Source organism: Apus apus, chromosome 1 (genome assembly GCF_020740795.1).
Source record: "Apus apus isolate bApuApu2 chromosome 1, bApuApu2.pri.cur, whole genome shotgun sequence".
Classification (NCBI taxonomy): Eukaryota; Metazoa; Chordata; class Aves; order Apodiformes; family Apodidae; genus Apus; species Apus apus.
In genome coordinates this window covers 132,288,239-132,314,586 of record NC_067282.1, presented here as the reverse complement: position 1 = coordinate 132,314,586, position 26,348 = coordinate 132,288,239, and the positions used below count along the sequence as shown (strand labels likewise).

At 47.6% G+C, this 26,348-nt stretch overlaps 1 protein-coding gene across 1 annotated transcript; it reads left to right on the top strand.

Annotated features, from left to right (window-relative positions):
* Positions 1-1,555: 1,555 nt before the first annotated feature.
* On the top strand, positions 1,556-22,925 carry LOC127379956 (lactosylceramide 4-alpha-galactosyltransferase-like). Its single transcript, XM_051608277.1, has 2 exons — positions 1,556-1,591; positions 18,961-22,925. Exon 2 carries the CDS (start codon positions 19,006-19,008, stop codon positions 20,086-20,088), a length of 1,083 nt encoding a protein of 360 aa, XP_051464237.1. The 5' UTR covers positions 1,556-1,591; positions 18,961-19,005; the 3' UTR covers positions 20,089-22,925.
* Positions 22,926-26,348: the final 3,423 nt, after the last annotated feature.

Here is a 26,348-nt window from a genome sequence, read left to right as displayed (position 1 = left end):
TGCCTCCCGTGCCACTTGCATCTCAATGCTTTAAGGCAGATCCCAACCAGTGGCAGGTCACACAGGGCTGTAAGATGACAGTTCAGGAACTGATGATAAAATGGCTCAGAGGCACATGTAATTCTGCTTTTGGATGCATCTCCATGTCCAGATACCAAGACCTTATAATGGCTGCCGTAGTAGCCCCAGGGGAGCTACACCTTGGCTCTGGCAATCTTTTGGGGCGATGTCTGGGTTTCACATCCTCATTCCTCACTTTGTTACCGTTCCACAGGGTGCCTGTGTACAGCAGCACTGCAGGTACCACGCCTGCCCTGTGCTTGCCCTCCTAGCTCCCTCCCATGGTGTAACCATTTACTCCTGAATGCACCCAGCCCAGGTTCACAAACCCCTTCTTGCCTCCTCCTGGGTCCGATGCCTGTTTCAACCCAGGGACCAGGTGAGTAACAGCACCCCTGGGCTCAGTGCCACTGAGGGTGCTGCCCATGCAGCTCAAGAGTGCAGAAAAACTGGGGGAGGAAGGGTTCTCAGAAGGAGAGATGCCCCAAGAAGCGCAAGCATTCACACCTTCACTAGCAACTCCGTCATTAATCTGAATTCTGCTCAGCGGGGCAGACAAAAATATTTTGAAAACCATTTTAACTTCAAATTTGATTAAGTCCTGTTCTTATTAGATAAATAGTTTAACATTATTTTGGGGGGTGGGGAGCCGTTTCAGATTACTTAATTGTGGGGAAGACTTTTTTCTTTTTTGTATGGAGCAAAGTCAACATTTATTTTGTGGATTATGTTTGTTGTAAGTACCCTGTTTTGTAACATATACCTAACAACACGGGAAACAAAAAAAACCAAGGCTGGAAGGCATCTCAAAAGAGCTCGCGTCTTACTCTGCTCCAGGTAAGATTACCTGGGTTTTTTTTTAACGAAAATTCTCCATTTATCATCTTTGCTGAGTGCTGTTAGCTTTACTATCATCTCCCTTGGCATCAAACGATGTAGGAAGCTCCTGCCCTCCCCTGCTCCTCCTTCTGTGCGCAGTTTACCAGCCCTCGGGCCCTGAGGTCTCTGAGCAGGGTGGGTTTAACCCTCCCCCGCCCGTGGGCTGCTGCCCACCGACACGCAGCGTGACTTGCTATATCGCAGCGCCCAACAGGTAACATTGCGATGAAAAGCGTGGGTCGGATTACAGGCTCCCCGCCGGCCCTGGGGTCAAAGCAGAAATTCCTGGAAGTGGGGAGGAGCGAGGGGGGGGGGGAAAGAAAAAAAAGAAAAAAAAAGGCTGACGGCAATTTAAAACGGTATGTTATTAATTAAAAAAAAAAAAGGCAAGTAAGCAAACCCCCGCCCCCCCAAGCAGCAGCGGCCGTGCCCAGGGAGGAGCCGCTTCCCGGTGCCGTCGGGGGGAGATGCCGGGGAGCGGGGGCGGCTCGGGCGGTCCCGAGCCTCGGGCGAGTAACGGGAACGATTCCCCGCCGGGCCCGTCCCGGGGAAGGCGGGACCGGGGGCTGGGGGCGGGCGTCGCCGGTTCCGATGGCCGGGGAGGCGAGAGGGGGACGCGGTTGCCGGCGGGAGGAGAGCAGCGGTCCCGGAGGTGAGGCTGGGGGGGCTGGGGGGTGGGCGGCCCCACCGGCTCGTAGCGACGGGGGATGCGGGTCTGGGGTTGGTTGCCAGACGCGGAGTTCTGGGTCTCGTTCTCCCTCCCAACCGGGGGAAAGTTTTGTTGTGTTGTGTTTTTTTTTGTTTTTTTCCACGGGGAACTTTTCCATCAGCAGAGCGCGTCCACGTACATCGCAGTCCCGGCCGCCCTGTGCCGGCCCTTCCGTGCGGGCTGGAGCCGGCCTGCCCGTCGGGGGGCTGCCGGGCCGGGGTCTGGGGGGGACCGGGCAGCCGGGCTGCCCTCGGCCGGGGCCGTCGGGCTGCTCTGAGCTGTCTCTGTGCGGCTGTTGTGCCTGGTCGGAGCTCTGCAGACAGCAGTTCCCATGGTCCGGACAGACAGGTGGGACCTCAGCCCCTCCCGGGGTGGCAGGGGATGTGGGCTGAGGTTTGTGAAGGGGAGCTTCTCTTGGATGCAGCTTTGTGGGGGTTTCTGCTGGGCAGGAACTGCTGTCAGAGTGGGCTGGCGAAGGCGCGGATAGAGCAGCCACAGGGAAGGGAGCTGCACGTACACTGCCCGTGTGAGCTGCAGATGGAAAGGGCTCCATCCCGCTTGGGAGTCGAATGGCTGAAGCTGTGGGTCCAGCAGCGTGGTAAGAGAATGAAGAGAAAAGGGTGAGACGGCACAAATAAATGTGCAACTCTTCCCTGCCAGCGGTGGGAGCTGGCTTGGGTGAGAGGGGGGAAAGACAGCACAGCTGGTGGCAGGGGAGAGTGCAGTTGGCCACCATGTTCCCAGGCTGCCATGCCCTGAAAAACGTCGTGAGTCTGAGCAGGGGTAAGGTCTGAGGAAGAAAGATGGAGGCTTTCAGCAGAGCTGTAGAAATGCTTGCTGTGCTGAGAGGGGGAAGAAAGCCCTCACCAAAGAGGTGTGAGAAAACACGTAACTCTTGTAACTGTAGTAACCTAAAAACTAGTAATGCTGCTGAAAGAAGATGAGTTTAGAAGCTTTGTCTAAGAATGAACTATCCTGGTTAAGCTAACACGTTTTTTTCCAAGTGCATGAGAGGTTGCTCAGAATACACTGGATATTTCTTAACCCTGAAGAAACCCTCTCTAGCTTCTGCTGAGCTCTGATGGCTTTTTACTGTTATTCATGGGTTTTGTTGCTGTGGAAGTCAGAGGAACACGTCTTACAGAACTCAAATGCCCTTTTTTTGGTTCTTGTAGCAATGCCAGCAGCATCTTGAGGCACAGGCTCTGTAGGAGGAAGCACTAACTAGGGAGTCATATCTGAAGCCCCTTATTTGACCACACAAAAATGGCAATCATCCTTGAGGACTGGTGAGTGTGGTGTTGGGTGAACAGCAATTTGCTTGCTGTCAGTTAGTTTTAGGTGTATAGTTCAGGTAGCAGCTGGTACTATGTTCCAGGTTTTCCTTCTCACAGTATTTCTACTGGCTCTCAAGGTGTTACTTGCTGCCTACATCCAACAGTGGCTTTAATGATTTTTTTTCCTGCTCAGGAGTATCATAGGGTCAAGTTCAGTAGTTGTGGACTGTGAAGGCCTCGGTGTGCAATTTGGAATTACCACGGACCTGCTTAGTGATACTGAAAGGATGCAGCCCCCTGGCTGCCTGTTCTTGCATCTCTCTCTGTGCCAATATTCTTGTCTGTCTCACCCTACAGAGAAGCAAAAACAGTTCTGTGAGGTAAACCACCATAAAAAACAAGTTCTTCACCAGAATTGGCTTTTTGGTGCTTTACCTTTCAAGGCCAGTCACAGCAGAGTCAGGGGAGTGTCAAGGAAGAGCCAGAGGAGGCTTTAGCAACAGTTAACCATTGCCTTGGTTTTGTCGTGTCATCAGTGGAGGCTTTGGCATGAGGTACTTATGAGTAATTCTACTTCCATCTTACTTTCATTGCATTTGCTTGGTGATTAGGACAGAGACAAGCTGCTGCCTGCCAGGCACAGTCACCATATAAAACCAAGCAGATGTGCCTGTTCCATATATAGAGGGAAGACCAGATGAGCCATTTATAGTATTGGATATATCTTGCCATCAGTGCTGTTGTGCTTTGCATCAAGTTCCAGTCTCTGATAGCAGGAGAGATTAGGGACACCCCTCTTGCCTTACTGGGAGCCCCCCCCCAATAAATCAGTGTAGCTGTACTATCCTTTAGCCCCCTAAGGGCTGTGCTTCCCGTGCTTATTAAAATGTTGTACTCTGGCTTTGAGATCCCTTTCTCTGCTCTCACTGGGAGGTGTTTTTTGGTTTTGGGTTTGTTTTTTATTTGTTTGTTTGTTTTTAACAGACACTCCCACCCAAACAAACATGTAAAACCTTGCCTTGCTGTGTCACTCAGGTTCCAGAACAGATTCACAAATCTTACTTTGAGTGATGTTTTCACAGGTGATATGTTACCAGCTCGCTTCTTTGCTTATAGGTCACTTCTTTGCTTGTCTCTACTGGCTTTTACAATTGTTTTGAACTGAGGCTGGAACTCTGCCTGACAGTTTAAATGAGGTCTGGTAGAACTTCAGATTATGGCATTGTGAACTAACTGCTCCTCGGCAAGAGAGGGATTAAGTACAATCATGTTAATACTTTGGGTTTTTTTCTGTTAAAAAGGAAAACGTTCACACTGTTTCGTACAATTGCACAAAACCTCCCATCTATGCAAGATCCATGGATTAACATCTCCCAGTCTTGAATGTGTTCAGCCTTCCAGTGGCTCTGTCAAATAGGAAAGCACTTCTTCTATTTTCACAGAAGAACAACCCCTGAGATCCTTGAAGAAATTTACATATCAACTTCACTGTGATTTCAAGGCAGAGGTGAGAATTTATGCTTTAGTTTCAAGTGACCTATTTCTTGGCCCCTAAGAAACCTGTTCCAGAGTGGCAAAATAAATAGAAATACCCTGAATCCGTGTGTAGTGGTCTGCTGTTGGAGAATCTTCCCTCTCCAGTGTGCCTCTGGATTTTGAGCACAGAGAGAGAGAGGAAGAATCATCCAGATTAGGGGAAGGAAAAATCACTACACATTGGCCTATTAGGTGTTTAATCATTAATGTGCTCTGATACACTGTATCTCTTCACTTGTTAATGCCTCTGGATGCCTGGTGAGGTAGACAGACCTGTAGAAGAGGATAGTGTCTTCTGTGCCTTCTTCTCTGGTTCGCAAGGTCTGCTGTGAAGCCCTTGCATTAAGCTTGTAGGCAGCAGTAATGCTGGTGATTAACAGGACTTGCTCACTTCCCGACCAGGCATCGTTCTGACTTCTGTGTTCTCTGCAGGCTCCTCATATCTGAACGTCCTTCCAAAAAGCTGCTCCTTTTCTAGCCATGTGGCAGAATTTGCTTGAGCTGTGAGGTTTCAAACAGTGTTTAGACTTAAATTTTATACAGTTTCCAGCCCTGTTGTAGAGCGAGCCTGCAAGCCTTTCTACAAATAGGCAGTAATAGGAAACTACTATTCAAAAGCTGTTGGTGGCAAAGAGCTGTATCAGTTTGCTAGCTGATCTGCCGCTAGCATCTGTCCCTTTTGTCTGTTTGTCCTTTCCAGCAGCTTTCCACAGCCAGATTCTGCCTTCTCTTCTATTTTAAATATTGATGAGGGGTTTGTGCAGTCTGTTTCTTGAAAGCTAAAAGCTGTGAGGTACAAAACCTGCACTTTCATTTAAAGAAGACCCAAATGCTAAGCTCTACAAAAAAACGTCGGTAGACTTTTCCTGGCAGGGTGCTGAATAAGGATGCTCCTGTACTGTTTTTGAGGGAAGGAAAGATACCACTCTGACTACACACTGTAGCTCTGTTTCTGATTTTGACAGCCTTTCTTTACCCTGGTTTATCTGTAAATCCTCCTGCTCCCCTTTGTGCCCCATAGTGATCCTGGCATCTTTCCTTGCTCTGCCACACTCATTGCATTGCCTGGTGTTCCCACCAAAATGAAGCCCTTCCCCACTCTGTTCCCTGGGGATCTTGGTTTGGCACAGTGGAGCCCAGCATCCTGGCACCACATGGTGTTACTCAGCAGTAGACTGGGGAGCCACATGATGCTCTGGGGGCTGGGCAGGCCCTTCCTGACCCATGCCAACAAGCTGAGTGGGGCAGCCCTGGGATGCAGTTGGCTCAGCCTGGAGCCTCGTACTAGTCCAGTTATGGCTTGAGACAGCTCTGGGGTCAGTTTGTTGGGCAGGGTCTGTATCAATGGGCTACACGGTGAGGTATTGGCATGGCTGCAATGTCAGGGGTGAGAGCCTCAGCTTAAAAGCCCTCTCTGTTTCTCAGCTCCTTCCTGGTTCCCTGCCTGCAACCTGGCTGGCTTGTACAGTGCTTTCTCCTCTGTTGAGTAATTCCATCTTCTGTCCTGCCTGACAGGGTTTCAGGGTCGGTGATGCTTGTTGTTGCCATCTCTAGTTCTCAAAGCTGTCCCATGTAGCTGCTGCTCCTCAGTATCTCCTGTGCTAAACTCAAGGGTCATGGTAGGTTGGGAAGGAAGGTGTGTAGCAGAGCACTGTGGAGAAGGATACACCTGAAATGAAGAAGGGAAGGGGCTATGGCCCACTGTAAAGGGCTGACAGAGGTTTAAAAAAATAAATAAAAAGGGGTGTGCTTTGAATTACCACAGGCTTTTTGGGTTGGGAGACAGGTTACAGCTCCTAAATCACTGGGAGTGCTGCATTGGGCAGCTGGCAGTGCTGGGCAGCTGTACAATAAATACCTAATGCTCAGGGCTTCACAGTATGCTCTGCTGTTGCATCTGCCAGGTGCAAGGAAACGTCACTTTATTAATGAAACAGACAGAGAGAGATCTCAGGAAGACACCAGGCTGTAGGGTTTTATTCATGCTCATGGAGCTTCACTAAGAAATACTGAAGATCACATGAGATCCTTGCAAGGACACATGGAGTCTTCTATTTCAATAAATAGTCTGAAGACTAGTGACAGCTTTTTGTGAAGTTAAGAAAAAACATTGATCTCCCTGAGGCTTTTTTTGGGTAACCTGAGGTGTCCCCGAGCGAGCAAGGTGTGTGTGTGGGGGGGTAAGGAGCAGCTACCCACCAGAGGGCCCTCTCTCCCCACACCTTGGTGGCCTTGCTGCAGAGGTTCTGCTCCCATCTGTAGAGATCCCTGGAAGCCTTTGGGAAAGCTGCGAGTCAGAAATGACCACTACCACTTCAGCTCTGTATTTACCTGAGCAGACAGTCATGACTTCAGTACCTGCTTTTGATCCAGTAGTTTAATTCTCTATGCAAATGCTGTGTGGAGAGTGAATAGTGTTGAATTTTAAAAGGAGTTTGGTCAGGGAGGTTACATATGATCCTGATAGGCAGTGGTTTAGCTAAGTGCAAATAGCATGTGATCATGAGGTGTGCAGAAGTGAACAGAACCAAACGCTTTATCTCTTGGTGTTTCATACGGACAGTACTGGGGGAGGCTTTACTAAGCAAGAAACTTGAACTTAGGTTCAGGTTGTATACAAAATCAAGGTATTTTCAATGTGTTAACTATGGCACCTGTGGACCCATTGGAAAGGCCACCATGTTTCCTCCTTAGGCTGGGATCATGTCAATGGCTTTATACAAACTGACCTGTATGTGCTTCCACACAATCTGTGGCTTGGGGGATGACTGAAAAGCACAGCTCCAAACATGAGTCCTTTGTCCACCTTTTTGCTGCAGGCTGCCTTATTCCTAGTATTTCTGGAGACCATTCTTGACCATACCTCTCCACAGCACACAGTAACAATTCAGAGGATTGTGTCCCACTTACTCTTCTTGGCAAATGTGCTAAACTTAAGAGTGAAGGGATGAAAGCTGAAGGGACAGTGCAGAGCAGTGTTGTGTGTGGACTTTGGACTGAAAGGTGCTACACACTTTGCTTTGGCAATGCCTGTAGTCTGTAGATTTGCTTTTTTCCTAATTTGTTCTTGGTGAAAGCTTTGCAAGATTTAATTTTCCATTGTGCTTGAAAGGAAGGAAATACAGACCTGTAGCTGTTCTGAATCACAGTAACTGAGAACTGATGTATGTAAACTTTCAGTAGCTTTTGAGGTTGTTTGGTTTTTTTTGTTATTCTTAAGGGTGCCTTAATATTGTGTATTTGCACTAAATGTTACTTAAAAGTCAACCTTGAAAATTGTCCTTTGATACTAGTTTGAGATTGTAAGATTTTGTGTATTTTCTTGTGACTTATCTTTCCAGTGGCTTTTAGAGGAAAAGCGATAGGTGCACCCCCCAAAAAAACCCTTTCATGGCTTTCCAAGAAAAACAAAAGCAAGGGCTAAAACCTGTCGGTAGATAGGAATGGAACCATGGATTTGACCTCTCCATGAAGCAGCAGCAAAAGAACTCTGGATCTTTTGTAATGTTCATCTGGGAAAAAAAATCCTGGACTCAGTATTATGGAGCATACTTAACAAAGCCAGCCTTTAAAACATTTAAAAAACATTTTAAACCGGCACCTGACCTGTGTTGAAGTGCTCTAAACTTCTGTTGCATCAACTTCAGTGAATTGCAGCCCTGTCTGCCTTGTGGAAACACTTGAATGTCATGCTCTGTGCCTTGCTGAGCCAACAGCAGCTTGCTTCAGCCAGGGTTAACTAACCATGGGGGCTGAAATAGAAGAAGGTACCTGGCAACGTGTGAAGGCTCCTTTGTGGGATGGATGGTGTGATTGATGGCGGAATGTGGCACACTGTCCTGCACAGAATGTACTATACTAAAGGAACTTGAAACTAACAAGTAAGTTTGTTCTTGGTGTGTGCACCACAGTAACTGAACTCAGGAGATCTGTTCCCTGCCCCATGGGAAAGTGCAGCCTGGTTTCTGGGAGGGAGGACCTGGCTCTTGTCTCACTGCTGTGATACCTGTTCGCTGCTAAGGCACTTCCGTGTTGTCTCAGCAAAGTCCTATAACTTCTCTTTCTAACAGGGTCAGGAAACTCCCTTGCTCAGAGCTTATTAATGTTTGCCTTGCTTTTTAGTCCCAAAGCACCTCTAAAGGAAAAAAATACAAATTCATTTCAAGCAAATGCAGCTGCATTTTTGCATTAGTGCAGCAGTAATGTCTGTGGTTGTTTCCTCTTGCGTTTTTTCATCAACTGAAATTAGTAGATGGGACTTCAGTGGTGCATCACCATCAGCCATGTCATTGCTTCAGATAAAGCTTCAGCAGCCAAGGTAGGAAGAACTGGAACATTTGCTCTATCCCTAGAAGTGTTTGCGCTGCCATGAGGAAGCCTGTGGTTTCCCTGATGCTTCCACTGTTGTTACTGGAACAGCTCTTATGATCTGCTGCACCCATTAACTGCCTGAGATATTTGTCTCCTGTCCAGCTGCTGAGTATCTTTAGAAGAAATCAAATGGGGGTATTGCTGTTTCCCCACTGCTCATAAGGGAGAAGTGTTGAGGAGTAATGGTGCTCCCTCAACTACTTTCCCTCAGTTTTCCCATGATTTGTGCTTCAGTCCAGCTGTTCCTTGGAACCTAAGCCATCAAAAAAGCTTTGTATTTATTTTGTAGGTGGAATTTTCTGCCTTTTAGTGGAAATTTCTCCTTAGGTTGGTTTAGCTGCAACACAAACCCTTGCTTTCTGCAGAAGGATGTACAGGTGGGGTGGGGGTGCTGGGATGTCCCTACCTTCCTGCTTAAGTGGTAGAGTGACATTTTGCTTGTGCTGGGGAGATGATTAGGGTAAGCTGTTGACAGCCTTGAGCAAATTATCAAATGAGTTCTCTGGAACATGAATGCATAAATTGTTGGCAAGCCCTTTGTATTGCAAGTAGGTAAAAGATGGCCTGTCACTTATGGTCACTCCTTTACTTTGTTCAAAGAATTTCTAAAGATTTGTACAGGGAACTTTTGGAAGCAGATGTTACCACAGAGGAAAATAAATACATGAGTTTTTTGGGAAGTCAGTAACCTTGACAACCAAACCTCCCTCCCTCCCTCCATGCCTGCCTTCCTCCCTCCCTTCCTCCCTTCCTTCCTTCCTCCCTTCCTTCCTTCCTCCCTTCCTCCCTCCCTTCCTCCCTCCCTTCCTCCCTCCCTCCCTCCCTTCCTCCCTTCCTTCCTTCCTTCCTTCCTTCCTTCCTTCCTTCCTTCCTTCCTTCCTTCCTTCCTTCCTTCCTTCCTTCCTTCCTTCCTTCCTTCCTTCCTTCCTTCCTTCCTTCCTTCCTTCCTTCCTTCCTTCCTTCCTTCCTTCCTTCCTTCCTTCCTTCCTTCCTTCCTTCCTTCCTTCCTTCCTTCCTTCCTTCCTTCCTTCCTTCCTTCCTTCCTTCCTTCCTTCCTCCCTCCCTCCCTCCCTCCCTCCCTCCCTCCCTCCCTCCCTCCCTCCCTCCCTCCCTCCCTCCCTCCCTCCCTCCCTCCCTCCCTCCCTCCCTCCCTCCCTCCCTTCCTCCCTTCCTCCCTTCCTCCCTTCCTTCCTTCCTTCCTTCCTTCCTTCCTTCCTTCCTTCCTTCCTTCCTTCCTTCCTTCCTTCCTTCCTTCCTTCCTTCCTTCCTTCCTTCCTTCCTTCCTTCCTTCCTTCCTTCCTTCCTTCCTTCCTTCCTTCCCCAGATTTCACCCTTACAGAAACTCAGGGAGATGGGGAGGGTTTGAAGGGAAAGCTAGGGACTTCTCTGTTTTTAAACTTTGCAAGGTGATCTGTATTAGGCATAACTGGCAGGTTTTGGGGAGCTGGGGGCTGCAAGGATGACCCCTGGAAGGGGGTTCTGAGCTGCCCTGTGCTGGTTCCAGCCAGCTCCGAAACAGATGGAAACAATCCGTTGCACACCCAAACTGCAGCTGGTCAGAGAAGCACATGGTGCTTCTGCTTGAATGTATTTAAGAAAGGGTGGTAGCTGCAAGGGACAAGAGTCACAGAAAGGAGACATAGGAGGAGGCACACGAGAAGACACAGAATGGCACATATGAAGACATGGGAGGACATGTGAGGATGCAAAAAAAAGGAGATGTGAGGAGTCACAAAAAAGGACATGAGAAGGTGATATGGGGCAGGAGGCACAAAAGGACTTGTGTGAGGACAAGTGAAAGAAAGCACAAAAACAAAGATAGTAGATGCTGAAGGAGGTGTGATAGGAGATACAAGAGGACATGCAAAAGGATATGTGAGGAGATATGTGAAGAGACATATCTCAAGTCAAGGGAGGAAGACGTGGAGGAGACATGTGGAAGGGGTCATTTTTGGTTACATGGCTGGAGATGCTCTCTTGAAAGGAGGCACTCTGTGCTGCAGCAGGTGCCCTTGGGGGATTGTGAACCCCTGAGGGACTGTGGCCCATGGAGAACTTGTGCCAGGGCAGGTACACACCGAGGGACTGCAGGCTGTGGGGGACCCATGCTGGAACAGGGGTGCAGTAAGAAGCAAGGAGCAGCGGGGGAAAAGTAACAGCCAAGAGTAACCGTTGGGCACTGACTCAGGTCTGTTGCCTCACCAAAGGAATTGGGACAGACTGAGCATAAACCACAGTGAAAACAAGGGAAGTTGAGACTGGGAAGTGGGGAGGAGATGTGTGGGACTGAAGATCAGCCTGGGGGAAGAGGAAGAAAGGTATAACACAAAATGTTCGTTTAATTGTTGGTTAGTAGTCCTTCTTCTTCTTCCCTTTTCCCTTGGCCCCCCCCCCCCCCCCCCCCCCCCCCCAGGAATTAGAAGTTTATGTTGATTTGAAAATTACAAGGACATTGCCAGGGTATGCAGAGATGCAGTCAGGAAAGCAAAAGCTCAGCCTGAGCTGACACTGGCCAGAGATGTCAAAAACTTCAAGAAAGGGTTCTTCAGTTACATTAACTACAAGCAGAAACAGAGGAGTAATACTGGCCCACTATTAAACAGGAGAGGTGAACCAGTCACCAGCAATGCTGAAAAGGCAGAGGTCCTCAACACCTTCTTCACCTCTGTCCTTACCAGTGCTGTTGGATCCCAGGCCATAGGAACAAAAGCCCAGGTTGATGCAGACCCTGACCCACCATCAGTGAAGGAAGAGTTGGTGTGTCACCTATTACAGGAGCTTGACCCATACAAATCAATGGGCCCAGATGCCACCCACTCTAGGGTGGTGAGAGAGCTGCTGATGTTGTTGTACAAGCTCTCCATAACCTTTGAGAAGTCGTGGAGATCTGAGGACTGGAGGAAGGCTAATGTCACCCCCATCTATAAGAAGGGTCCAAAGGAGGACCCAGGTAATTATAGACCCAGTAGTCTTCACTTCAGTCCCTGGGAAGGTCATGGAGCAAATCCTCCTGGGGACAGTCATGGGTCAATTGAAGCACCTGATTGGGAAAAGCCACCATGGATTTAGCAGGGGCAAATCCTGCTTGACAAACCCAATTGCCTTCTACGACAAAGTGACCCGCTTGGTGGATGCAGGGTGAGTGGTGGACATTGTCTGCCTGGACTTCTCCATGGCTTTTGTTATGGTCCCCCACAGCCTCCTCCTGGAGAAACTTACTCATTATGGCCTTGACAAGTGGTCCCTGCAGTGGGTGGGGAACTGGCTGACAGACCATACCCAGAGGATTATAGGAAATTGCTAGGCCACTCTCCATCATCTTTGGTAAGTCATGGGTAACAGGAGAGGTGCCTGAGGACTGGAGGATAGCAAATGTCACACCAGTCTACAAGAAGGGCAAGAAGGAGGACCCGGGTAACTATAGACCAGTCAGCCTCACCTCCATCCCTGGAAAGGTGATGGAACAACTTGTTCTTGTCACTATCTCCAGGCATATCAAGGATATGGGGGTCATCAGGAGCAGTCAGCATGGTTTTATCAAGGGTAAATCATGTTTGACTAACCTCATAGCCTTCTATGAGGAAATTACTAGGTGGATAGATGATGGTAGAGCGGTAGATGTGGTATACCTTGATTTCAGTAAAGCATTTGACACTGTCTCCCACAGCATCCTTGTAGATAAGTTGATCAGGTATGGGTTTGGTGATCAGGTAGTGAGATGGATCAAGAACTGGTTGAAAGGAAGGAGTCAGAGAGTTGTAGTCAATGGGGCAGAATCTGGTTGGAGGTGTGTGACCAGTGGAGTCCCTCAGGGGTCGGTACTGGGACCGGTGTTGTTCAACATCTTCATCAACGACCTGGATGAGGGTATAGAATGTACCCTCAGCAAGTTTGCTGATGACACTAAGCTGGGAGGAGTGGCTGACACACCAGAAGGCTGTGCTGCCATTCAGAGGGACTTAGACAGGCTGGAGAGTTGGGCGGGGAGAAACATGATGAAGTTCAACAAGGGCAAGTGTAGAGTTCTGCATTTGGGGAAGAAAAACACCATGCACCAGTACAGGTTGGGGGCTGACCTGCTGGAGAGCAGTGTAGGAGAAAGGGACCTGGGAATCCTGGTAGACAGGAGGATGACCATGAGCCAGCAATGTGCCCTTGTGGCCAAGAAGGCCAATGGCATCCTGGGGTGCATTAGAAAGGGTGTGGTTAGTAGGTCAAGAGAGGTTCTCCTACCTCTTTATTCTGCATTGGTGAGGCCGCATCTGGAGTATTGTGTCCAGTTCTGGGCCCCTCAGTTCAAGAAGGACAGGGATCTGCTTGAGAGAGTCCAGCGCAGAGCTACAAAGATGATTAAGGGAGTGGAACATCTCCCTTATGAGGAGAGGCTGGGGGAGCTGGGTCTCTTTAGCTTGGAGAAAAGGAGACTGAGGGGTGACCTCATTAATGTTTACAAATATGTAAGGGGTGAGTGTCAGGGAGATGGAGTTAGGCTTTTCTCAGTGATGACCAGTGATAGGACAAGGGGTAATGGGTGGAAATTGGAGCATAGGAGGTTCAAGGTGAATATACGAAAAAATTTTTTTACTGTGAGAGTGACAGAGCACTGGAACAGGCTGCCCAGGGAGGTTGTGGAGTCTCCTTCACTGGAGACATTCAAAACCCACCTGGATGCGTTCCTATGTGATGTACTCTAGGTGACCCTGCTCTAGCAGGGGGGGTTGGACTAGATGATCTTTCGAGGTCCCTTCCAACCCCTAGGATTCTATGATTCTATGATTCTATGATTCTATGAAATAGTTCCTCCTCCATCTGGCAACCGGTCACTAGTGGGGTCCCCCAGGGACTGATATTGGGTCCAATGCTGATTAACATCTTCTTAAATGACTTGGATGTTGGGATGGAGAGCACCCTGATGAAGTTTGCTGACGACACCAAGATGAGTGGCGAGGTTGACACTCCAGAAGGGAGGGCCACCCTCCAGGATGACCTGGACAGACTGGAGGAGTGGGCTCGCAGGAACCTTATGAAGTTCAACCAGAGGAAATGTAAGGTCTTGCACCTGGGAGCATATAACCCAGGAGTGCAGTTCAGACTGGGATCCACCTGGCTGGAGAGCAGCCCTGTGGAAAGGGACCTGGGGGTCTTGGTGGATAACAGGGTCAAGATGAGTGAGCAGTGTGCTGCAGTGGCAAAGAAGGCCAATAGAATGCTGGGCTGCATCAACAAGGGCATCATCAGCAGAGATCAGGAAGTCATCATCCCACTCTATTTGGTGCTTGTGAGACCATACCTGGAGTATTGAGTTCAGTTTTGGACCCTGTTCTACAAAAAGGATGCAGACAGGCTGGAGAGGGTCCAGAGAATGGCCACGAGGATGACCAGAAGACTGGAGAACCTGCCATATGAGGAGAGTCTGAGAAAACTGGGTTTGCTCAGCCTTGAGAAGAGAAGGCTTCAGAGACACCTTATCACAATGTTCCAGTGCTTAACAGGTGGTTACCAAGAAGATGAAGACTCCGTATTTACAAGCAGTTGCATGGAAAAGCCAAGGGGTAATGGGCACAAGTTGTTCCTGGGGAGATTCCCATTGGACACAAGAGGTACATTTTTCACCATGAGGACAGTTCATCATTGGAATAGTCTCCCAAGGGAAGCGGTGGGTTCCTCCACATTGGGCAGTTTTAAGTCTCAGCTTGACAAGGTGCTGAGCCATTTCATATAAACTATTGTAGTACCTCGAAAGGTTGGGCCAGATGAACCTTGAGGTCCCTTCCAACCTGGCATTCTATTATTAAATTAAATTCCCCATGTCAAGAATGTTTTGCCCATGGCAGTATATTAATTATGTTGAAATGCAAAGTGGATTAGCAACGACACAGCCAAACATTACCAACCTCCAGGTGGACACAAACTGGCTAGAATTTTCCCTCTCTGTACGTGCTCTTGTGTTGCTGCATTGATGCTTTGGTGTCTTCCCAAGTAGAGCTTTCCAGAGAAGAGCCAGCACCAGACAGTTACAGGCGTTCACGAGTGGTGATCTTTGAATAAGTTGTATTGGCAAGGGGCAAAAGCCATAAAATAGATGCAGTTTTATTTGCAAACCCTAATATTCAGGCTGTAAATTCTCACTGTGGGAAAGAGCTGGAGTAAATATTTGCTGTTGATGTGCTGTTTCGTCAGGGTGGAGTTGGAGTCATCTCTTTTCCTCCACCCTCAAACTCTTTGCTACCAGTCTAGCAGTAACTATACCACTCACCACACGTGTAACATGGTTGGAAAAAATCTCCCTCACTACTCTTCCTTCCAAACATGAGTGGAGTGAGAGAGAAAAAAGGGAGAGAGTCAGAGGCAGGGGAGATGTCAGGGTCTTGCCATTTCTTGCAACTATATGAAAAGAAAGTGTGTGTTACCCCCTTGGGTCTGAAGGGAAGCAGAGGGTACGACGGGGAAGGGCAGCTCACCATGACATGAGTGTTCCCAGGCACACCAGTGCCTGGTGCTACCAGCCAGGTGATGTGTTAGGGTCCACAGGTAGAGTAGAAACATTCCAAAGAGGTCTCTTGGAAAGGCTAAAGATGTCTTGAAAAATCATAAGAGGATAAAGACTTTTGTTCAAATGGAGGAAAAAAATTGAGAGATAAAAGATTCTCTGTGGACATTTATATTTTTTTTTAGCTGAAGAATCATCAACCTGAAATGGAAAATTCTGTTCTTTCATTAAGCTGACCTGTAGTTACCTGTAGCAAGCATAATGTGACTCTCTCTTACATTCTGCACATTTTTGGTTTGTCTCACAGAACCTCAGTTTTCATTGTTGGATTATATTGATTTTATTTCTTTTAAATTATGCAAACTTTTACCAAAAGGGAAACAGGGATTGAAGCAGAGAGGGCAGTAAAATGTTTTGCATCTTTTAGACAATTATTTTTTTTTCCTTTAAAGATCTTTCTGAAACTTGACTAGTTTTTTCTGTATTAAGAGCTTGGCACCATTTTGATTATGCAAGCTTTGAGGAAGGCATTGGCACATTGGTGATAGTGCCCTTCAATTAGACTCTGCAGCAATGCACCTTATTTCAGACTGTGAAAAACTGTTGGACTTCCTAGGAGATAAACTCAGCTCTGCTCTACCATCAGCTGCAACAAATCTCTTTATGGTTAAATCTACACTTCAGACTTGAGATATCTAAACCTAGGGGCTGGGCAAGGCAGTCACACTAGGCTTGTAAAAGCAGAAATAGCACTGTGTACCCCAGCTCAGCTGCCTGACAGGAGGCTCAGCTGCCTGACAGGAGGATGTACGGGTGTTCCCTACACTTGCATGTATTGCTGGAGAAGGTCTCTCTCTGTGGGCAGAAGAGGTGGGGAAAGAGGAGAGTGTGTCTTTTAAAGGTTACTGCTGTACTGAAGGCTTAACAGTCATAATGTTCAATTCTCTTTCACAAAGTGTGGTTTTAAGTAGTGAAAGAAGGGAAAATACATGTGTTGGGTTTTTTTCAGTTAGGGAAAGTATTAAGTACTTTAAGTCTAGAGGCTTAAATATAAAATGAAGAACATGATTGAGAAGTGTTGTGTGAAGGAACATAGTAAATACTACCACGGTTTGGAGCTTTGTAGCAAATATGGGACATAGGTGGTTATTGACTAAATGGAAAGGAAACCAGTACCATTCTGGGAGCTCAGACCTCTTGATGGGAACAGATGATAGCACTGGGGTTTTAGATGAGTTCTTACTTTTGGGGAAGGCTGGCAGGTGGCTCTCAACTGGGGAAATGAAACACCTCAGAAGCAGCTGTCCCACTCACTGTCCGGTGTCAGGATTATTAGTATGGCAGCAAATTGGAGGACAGAAGAGAATCTAAAATTCTAGTATCTAGGATTCTTCTTGTACATGTCTGATTTCAAAATAACAGTCTGATTCAATTAAAGATAGAATAAATGCTCCGTTTCCTTACAAGTGGCAAGCACAGTGTGCATCTAGGGAAGTGAGGCAGTCTTCTTTTGAGTTAAATGGAGAAGTTTGACCGTATTTTGTTTTTGAAGGAGAGTAATCTTTGCTAACGGACACTATATCATACCAGACCCAACACAACAGCTTGAGAGAGGTGAGACTGCTGCTGCTCCCTGTCCAGACAGTAGTGAGGCTGAAGACCTGGTCAGCAGGCAGACGCACACAGTGCACACATACACCCTACTTATCTATGTTACCTATGCATGACTGGCCACACAGATCACAGGCAGACACTCGGAGCACCCATGTGAATGTGGACAGCACCAACAGCCCCATCCTGCTCCCCTCGCTGGCTGGACAGGTTGGAAGTCCACAGGTGAGAATGTACATAGACATATGTGGATCCCTCCAGTAGCCAGGCTTAGACACTCAGCCCAGTAGTTGTCCCTGGATCCCAGTCTCCTCAGTTGCTGGCACCTGGACATACAAGTCCCAGGGCCCCAGCCCTGCTCCAGCTGCTAATACATGCTGTCAAACACAGAGCTGGCCAGGACTTCCCGTGTGCTTTAGCCCTTAGAGACACTCGGGTGCTCTCACACCTGGAGCTGGCCCTTAGGAATCCACTCGCACTCCTGGCTCCAAGGCCACTTTGCATGCTCAAAGGCTGGTCCACTTGATCTTCACTAGTCATTGCACCCTTGCACACCCACACTCGCTGCAGTTGCTGGCACCACAGATACGTGGTCCCTCCAACCCCTGGTCTGACCCCAGCTGCTGTGTTCCTACCCTGATATGTACATGTGCACACAGAATAGAGAACTCTTGCCCAGGAAAGAACTGGAAAGGAATTTAATAAGATGACAAGAGAGATTATGCTGATCAAGCACACAGGGAAAGGGTCAACTAAGTGCTGGACACTTCCACGTTGCTGAGTCAACTCTGTGGATTAGCAGATGGTGCTCATTCAGCACCGTGACCAGAACCTTGGGGACCAGGCAGCTCTGCTCACGGGGCTCTGATTTTTGCAAGGAAACTGTGTGTATATTTAGGGGAGGTCAAGTGCATGAGTCACACAATTTGCAAAACAAAAAAATAATGATGAGGTAAAGGCAACTAAATAAAATGTGAGATGTTTTCTAAAGGTTATGTTAAACAAATGCAATTTAAAAAAAAATCAAACCAGAGTTTTAATAAGTGATGTTAAGTGAATGCAATTATAAAACATCCAAAAACATTTTCTAAAAATAATAATAAACAAATGCACTACTAAAACACCAAAACACAGTTTTTAAAAGTGATTTTCAGGACTGTGACCTGAAATGAGCTGTTTGTAACGTGTTTGATTTTCATATTACTAATTGTGTGACTCATACACTGGAATTCTCCTATATACACACACAATTTCCATGCAATAAACAGAGCCCCATGACCAGAGCTGCCAGTTCCCTGAGGTTCTGGTTACTGTGCTGAACAATTGTTGCCTGTTGGTCCCTGGCCAATTGTCCTAGACAGGGTGCATAGCACAACCGTACTGACCAGCAAGCTCTTTAGTTGCATCTTACCCTTTTTATCCCCTTACACTTCTGTTTCCCCCCTCTTGTCCCTCCCTAAATCACCTAAGCCCCTCCCTTGTACCACCTGGTCCCTTTGGTTCCTTTGCAAAGTATCTTATATTAAATCCTGTGTGAATTAAACTGTTCTTCCCTTGCATCCCATAATACAGCCCATCCCTAGGCAGTAACCCCCTTAGTCTAAAATACGATCTGGAGAGCTGCTTCTGGTGACTGTGGTGGAGAGTTTCATGCCTGGACACTGGGGCTGAGGCTCTGCTGGCTTCTGTGATGGGCCTGGAAATAGCCTGGCAGGGTGTATTTGAGCTCCCTCTCCTGAGCTCCCTCTCCTGCCATTATCTCTCTGAGCTTTTTGTGAGTGTGCAGCTGAGCTTTGTCGTGCTAACCTCACAACCTGAACGTGGGTGATGGTTTCTGGTGGGGCCCTGTAGGCTCTGTGGCATCATGGAGAAACCAGGATGCTTTTTTAAAGGTGACCTATAGGTGTAATTCAAGCATGCCAGCATGAAGGAGAGTTCAGCATGTGGCTCTGCTCATGATACTGTCCAGAGACTGGTGGCCTGCTGTCTTCCCTGTCAACGTCTTTTTCTTCTTTCCTCCCCTTCAGATCACGACGCTTGTCTTGGGAGAGCAGGCTCCAACAGCAGCAAGAATGCTCAGGATGCCCAGCTGCCTGCTAAAGCTGACCAGAGTGGTGCTGAGCCACAAGCTCAGGACTCTGTTTATCCTCACCTTTAAATTCATGTCCTTTGTCTCCATCGTGTTGTACTGGAGAATCACAGAGGACCCTAAGAGCAGGGGCCAGCTCTACAGCTTGCCTGTTGAAATCCACTGTGCTCACTCTATGCCTTCTCCTCCCCACGCCACTGCTGGTGGGCCCCCTTCTTCACCAGGGCATGTGTTTTTTGTGGAGACCTCGGAGCGGACTAACCCAAGTTACCTGTTCACCTGCTCTGTGGAGTCAGCGGCCCGGACGCACCCTGGGACGAGGGTTGTGGTGCTCATGAAAGGCTTGGCAAACGGGAACGCTTCCTTACCCAACCACTGGGGCTTCTCATTGCTGAGCTGCTTCCCCAACGTGGAAATCCGTCACCTGGACTTGCCAGAGCTTTTCTCAGGGACTCCTCTGGCAAAGTGGTACTCGGAGGCTCAGCACCGGTGGGAACCTTATTTCTTGCCTGTCCTGTCTGACGCCTGCAGAATTGCCATCATGTGGAAATTTGGTGGCATCTACCTGGACACAGACTTCATTGTGCTTAAGAACTTAAAGAACCTCACCAATGTGCTTGGTACCCAGTCCAAGTATGTACTGAACGGGGCTTTTCTGTCTTTTAAACCCAAACACAAGTTCATAGAGCTTTGCATGCAGGATTTTGTGGAGAACTACAATAGCTGGATCTGGGGGCACCAGGGCCCACAGCTTCTAACTCGTGTCTTCAAGAAGTGGTGCTCCATCAGAAGTCTTCGGAGCAGTACGAGCTGCAAAGGAGTGAGTACTCTGCCTCGTGAGGCGTTTTATCCCATTCGGTGGCAGGACTGGAAGAAATATTTTGAAGTGGTGAGCTCCTCGGAGCTTCACCACCTGTTTAATAACACCTATGCAGTGCATGTATGGAACAAGAAGAGCCAAGGAACAAGGCTCAAGATCACATCCCAGGCTTTGCTGGCTCAGCTGCATTCTCACTTCTGCCCTGCCACGTATGATATCATGAAGAAGGACTCTGAGCAGCAGTGACTCGTGCAAGGGTCAGCTAGGTGATGTTGCCCAGGATCCCACAGCTCTCCCGCTGTTCCACCATGAATGAACCTTCTTTTGAAGTGGGGTGGTGAAGAGTCAATGATAAAAGCCATTTGTGGGGTGTAGCTGGAGCCTGTAGCTCCAGCTGATGTCTGTGCAGCTCTTTGTCTTCACTTTAACTGCCTGCCAGCAACATTTCGTTTCTCTGCAGGACCCTTCTTCTGCTCTGCTTGGTCAGGTAGAGAAATCTCAGGAGGGGAGCAAGTGCTGGGCCACTCATGGCAGTTTCCATCAGCCTTTCAGAGGAGTTAGGCCACTTTCTATGGCTGTAAACCTGGAAGAGGCCTTTGTAGAAACGCGTATCTCATTGCCTGATTCTCAGGACATCTGAAGTTCAGTCCTCAAAGCAAAAAAAGGATGGGAGAGCAAAAAACAGGAGCTGAGGAGGAAGTTAAGGATGTGCCAGAGGAGGCGTCCTGAGAAAAATGCAGAGGAAAAGAGAAAAAAGGGCTAAACCAACCTCCTTTTCTTTTCATTCCCTTCTCTTCTCAAGCTTTCAGTGAAGGAGACTTTCTCATGTCTGGTTTGAACCCGGAGCAAGATGCTGCAGTCTCTGTTCCATGTCAGAGATCTAAGGACATGGAAATTTGGTGTGAATCAGAACATGAGAATCTGAAGCCAGCTCATCATTTAGAAGGAGCTCTTGCACAACAAGTTCTGTTATAGTAGTGGCAAACTGACACCCTGCCATGAGCAGGAGAGCTCATCCAAATCACACCTTGAATTGCACCTGATACAGGAAGGGCTGGACTATCTTTTTACATTGAGTTTGTCTCCATGCCCAAATGTCCATAACTGCGTCTAAGATGCACCAGATCTTTCAGCACTTGGATGGATCCTGAAGGAAAAGTGTGGTATTTCCAAGTATTTCCAAGGTTCCAGAGAGCTTGGTAGAGAACATGTGCTGTCTAAATTCAAGTCAATTTGTGAGTCATTTATGATGGACCTCTTCAAGTAGCCTGGAATATTACTGCTATTCACTGTTCAGGAGTACAAATCTCTCCCGAGAGGTCTTGAGGAGGACAATGGAAAGCTTTATTCCTCTGCCTGAGCATCTTCCTGAATTGCAGTGGAGAAAGTTAACATGTGTCTCACAAGGTGCTGTTGTGCCTTCACGGGTTCCCAGCACAGAGGCAAGTTTGTTGGACAAACTGTGGGAGAAAACTTGTCCCTTGCCACGATGACCAAAAGGATGTATTGATGCTCTTACAGTTCCTGTCAGGAAATAATGGAGAAAAAGCAGTGAGAAACAAGAATAAGGTGGAGACCATCAGGATCGTTACATCTGTTTCCCAGCACGTTCTGAAGGGGATTGCTGGGGCACTTGAGCTTGGCACTTTGATAGAGTTTAAAACAGATGAGCAGAACATTGGCCATCCCCTTCTCCTACACAACTAAGAGATTATGATCTAACTGTAAAATTTGTCCTGCCTCCAGTATGCCTCCTTTTCTTATACCTAGAAACAGCAGTGGGGTGGTCCAGTGGCCCCTTTGATGACCACAAGTGGGTCAGATTTCCAATGTCACCTGGCCCCAAGGTGACAGCTCTTTCATGTGGTGCTTCCTGCAAGTCCTTTGAGTCTTACTCAAATGACTTCTAGATCTGCAGTTGTCTGAGGCCTCTGTTTCCCACATCAACCATAGCAATGTGAGGTTTTGCTCAGTTCAGCCAAGGCAATTGTCAAAAATGTAAAAGACTTTACATGCAACCTTTCTTGGTTTGTCTCAGGTTTGTTTGTCTCTGATGATGAAAATGAGAACGACAAATTGCCCGTCACCTCTACAAAACAGTTCCCTGTTCTTCAGGGAATATGGCCATGGGAGCTTAAGGAGGTTGTACACTTTCTAATTTTATTTTTTTTTTAACCTGAGCTTTCTGGTGTTGATCAGAGGCCAGTGCTGCTCTCATTGAAAGCTACCTGCCTGTGAGTTGGGCAGGGTGTGAGGTCTGTGCACAAGTGGCTACTCTGGAATGAAGAAGATGCTGGAGACACCCCTCCAGTAGCTGGCACATCATGCCTGTTTGTATGTAGTGCTTCCCCTTTCTTCTGCTCAGCTTTATGGTATATCCTGGAGGTATTATTCAGAATTTTTAATGTCTGCAGCTCTCCCAATACTGAATGTCTTTAAGAAAAAGACTCTGTGGAGAAACAGCAAATCTTCCGGGCTGTATAAGTGTTCTTCAACATGCTAAGTGATAGAACTGAATGCTGGTTTTACTCCTCACTGTCACTGTTCTGGGGGTTCTTTTCACTGCTTTCTTTAGAAGCAACCACAAAATTGTCAGCACTGGCCTAGTGTGTGGTCAATAAGGCAAGGTTTCTCCTTCTACTGGTTCCTTCTGTTTTGGATCCTTTGGGTGGAACAACAGAAACCTTAGTGAGCTAGGAACCCTACCAGAAATAGTAAAATGATGGTTGGTGATCATAAAGGTGGTCAGGGGACTTTACTTTGGCAATACCATGAACTGGTTACGGGTGTGTTTGGGACCCACTGCAATGAATATCTGGCTTAATGTACCACTGCTTATTCTAGGAAAGTGCCTTTTTTGATAAGTGGACTGGGGTTTTTTGTTATTGATTTTATTTGTTGTTGTTTTGGTTGTTTTGGTTGTTTTTTTGTTTTGGTTGTGTTGCTTTTTGTTGTGGTTTTGTTTTTTTTCCCCTGTAGCATCAATGTTACAAGTTTTGATAAGGAGCGGATCAAACCAAAGCAGCCTTTGGGCTTTTCCCCTTTGTCTTGTGGAAGAAAAATAAATACAGTTCTTACTATTACTTCTCTCGCCAACATGTTCCATTTTGTTCTGCGAGGCGTTGGTGGTAACTCTGAGCAATCTGTTACTTATTATGCAGAAAAGCATTTTCAAGTTGTATCCTGAAGTGACTCACTAAAATTAGGAGTGTGGAATGAACATAAGAAAAGTCGAGCATAAGCACACGTAGAAAGAAGGCTCTGCAGACCATGACTACATGCCATCCTTGGGACTTAAGCAGAGGGAACAGAGGGAAACACAGTGTGTGGTACTGATACCTAATCCAGCTAGGTATTATCCCATGATTGATGACCTGCAATCTGGCTGAAGCAAGGCATTTTAGTCTCACTCTGAAGGTCTGGATGTTACGGAACAGGAAACTCCATGGTTTTGCTTTTTCTCTGGGTGATGAGCTACAGCCTCCCTGAGTAGTGATGGCATCTGTGCTTTTGTAGATCCAAAAGCGGAAAGCTTGTGCTGCAGACATTCATTTGCCCACCTGCCTTTTAGAGCCTAATCTAGAGACCCTGGAGTCCAGGGGAGCATTTTCAAACACTGTGAAAGGATCTGGTGTGGTCTGGTGTGCAGAGGGGTTTTATTGTGACTCCTTGAGTCAAGAGCTAGGGAAACAGTTTTCCCTTGAGATGTAAAATGTTGCCTGTGATTTCTTCATTGCTGATACACAGCCAAGGATGTAGTGAGAAGGCACTAGGTATTTCTTGCCCAGTATCCTTTGTCCTTGAGCTTGTGAAGGTGCTCATGAAGCAGTCCTTTTGCTAGCCGGGGGGAATGTGAGAAATATTAAGAACAATCCTGCCAAGTCGCTGCTTGGAAGTAGAGCTATCTTTGTCTAAATTGCACATCTGCAACCCTTGAACAACATATTTAAGATAGCACTGTAGGTAAAACAGTTGTTAGGCTGTTAGGGATTAGAGGGTATTTCCTTGTGGTTTATTTTCCCCTTGCTGTTACATAGGTAAAATAATAAGCAACTCACAGTAATGCAACTCAAATTTAACTTACACCAGCCCTTTTTCCTCATGTCCAGAGTTACAGGTTTTATGACTCAGTCATTCACTCTGGTAGGTACTTGTATGTGATTTCTGAGAAATGGCCCTGTTACTTTTGTTAGGAGTGTGGTTGTACATCTTTTCTTAACCTTCTGCATTTGCTTGATATGGAAGGGTTCTTCCATAGAAGTGCTGGAGCATGTCCAAAGAAGGGCAATGAAGTTAGTGAAGGGTCTAGAGCACGGGTCTTATGAGAAGCATCTGAGGGAACTGGAGTTGCTTAGCCTGGAGAGAAGGAGGCTGAGGGGAGACCTTATCACTCTCTACAGCTACCTGAAAGGAGGTTGAATTGAGGTGGGGGTCAGTCTCCTCCCTAGTAACAAGTGATAGAACAACAGGAAATAGCATCAAGTTGTGCCAGGGGAAGTTTAGATTAAGTACTAGGAAAAATTCCTTCACTGAAAGGGTTGTCAGGCACTGGAACAGGCTGCCCACAGAGGTGGTGGAGTCACCATCCCTGGAGGTACTTAAAAGATGTCTAGATGTGGTGCTTAGGGGCATGGTTTTGTGGTGGACTTGGCAGTGTGCTCAGTTAATGGTTGGACTTGATGGTCTTAAAGGTCTTTTCCAACCAAAATGATTCTATGGGAGGGCTGTGGCCAGCCAGGGCTGTCATGAAGAGGAGGAGGATGTTCTGCAGGAAGTGGGGTGGCAATCGGGGGGCAGTTGAGCAGAGAGGGTTGGGACATGCTTCCTGCCCTCTGGAGTCACCTTCAGCTGGAAGGGTGCTGGGGCTGCACTTGCATAGCAGCAGGTGCCCTGCCCCCATCTCCCCCTGTAGAGGACAGCATTTTGACAGTCCCACCTCAAGATCCTTCTCCTGCTCAGCTTTTCCTAACTGCACAAAACGGGGCAGGGCTGGCCCTCCCTCCTCCTGCTGCTGGAGCCACACAGGCTCCACAGGCCACTGCCATTCCCCTAGGGTAGGGGCAGTGGCTGAGGTGGTGGTGCTGCCATGGTGGAACCTTCTGGAAGGCTCCGTGTGGCTGCATCCCCTCTTCTGGGCACTGGAATGGAGTGGATTTGTGGTGGGTGGGCTGTGCCTCGTTCCCCCTGTTCTTGGGATGGGTAGGAATAACCTGTCTCTGGGAGTGGCATCTCTTGCCCCTGTGGGCTTGTGTCCCCCCCTCCCACTGCCTCGTCAGCCCTTTGCTCGGGTGGCAGAGAGCAGTGCAGCTACAGCCCTGCTAGCAAGAGCTGGCCCAGTGTCTTAACGTGGCCAAATTCTGCCCCTTCCTCTTGTTGGAATTTAGGCAGTTTCTCGGGTCAGTGATTAGAGGGAATTTCCTTGCTGGTTTTCCTGGTGGCTGGGGATGATCTCTGTGCTAGAAGGCTGAGCAGCCCTTGGCCAGAGGTCTCTGATCTCTCAGGGGTCTCTGCCCCTTACCTGCATTATAGGGAAATACAGCATACTTTAAAAGCAATCTCAGCTCCTGTGGCTCAACTGTGGGAAATGCTGATTGGTTTATGGCTTCACAACTGATATTTTTTTCCCTCTTTGTGTTTTAATTACATTTGATTTTTTTTTTTCAGCTTGTGCTGTTCTTCTTTGGAAGAGCATTACTCTGAGGCAAACGTTGCATCTGTGTAGCTGTGCCATTATCAGTGCTGTGCAGGAAGTACAGCCTTTCTGCCTTGCCTTAATCCTTAACTTCATGTCTTTGCAGAAGATTAAGAAAGAGCTACTGCATGCCAGAATATGTTTTGGATTCTTGTAGCCATGAGAGGTTGTTTCCTGCAGACCTTTTCTCCAGGCCTTCCCTACCCTTATATCATGGGCACATCAGTCTTCACCTTTCAGTACTACAGACGATGATCTAAACTGCAGGCTGCATTCTGTGCAGCAGTACCTTTATGGACAAGGTGCTCAGTGGAGTCATCCACCAGCATGTTGCTTTATGTCCACTTCATTGTGGGATCCGAAGGATCCTACAACAGTGTTGGAGCAAGTCATGTTCCCTGCTTCATTTGTCCACCTTCCTATGGGATCCTTCCCTTCCTCCCTTCTCACAGGATTCCTGAGTTAGTTCAGCAACACCCCACTCAGTCCACTACTACCCAGCTGTTTCTGAGGCTGGGAATTGCTGTTTCCAGCTGCTCCCTGTGGACACGGGAAGGGGCATAAAGAACCTGCTATTACCAAAGCTGAGCCAAGCCAGGAATAAAAATTAGGCTGAGCAGCTCTGAAGTTGAGGACAGGGCACCAGCTAAGCCTGCATATGACCTCCTTCTACTGGGAAAGTGAGAAGCAGAGCTGGCTGTGTTCTGGGGTTGGCACCTAACACTTGTTATGTCCCACGCTGGACACAGGGAGTTCTGGGTTAGCTTTTGTGCCATGTTGGGCGTGGGGCTTCTGGGAAAAGATGTCTTAATTA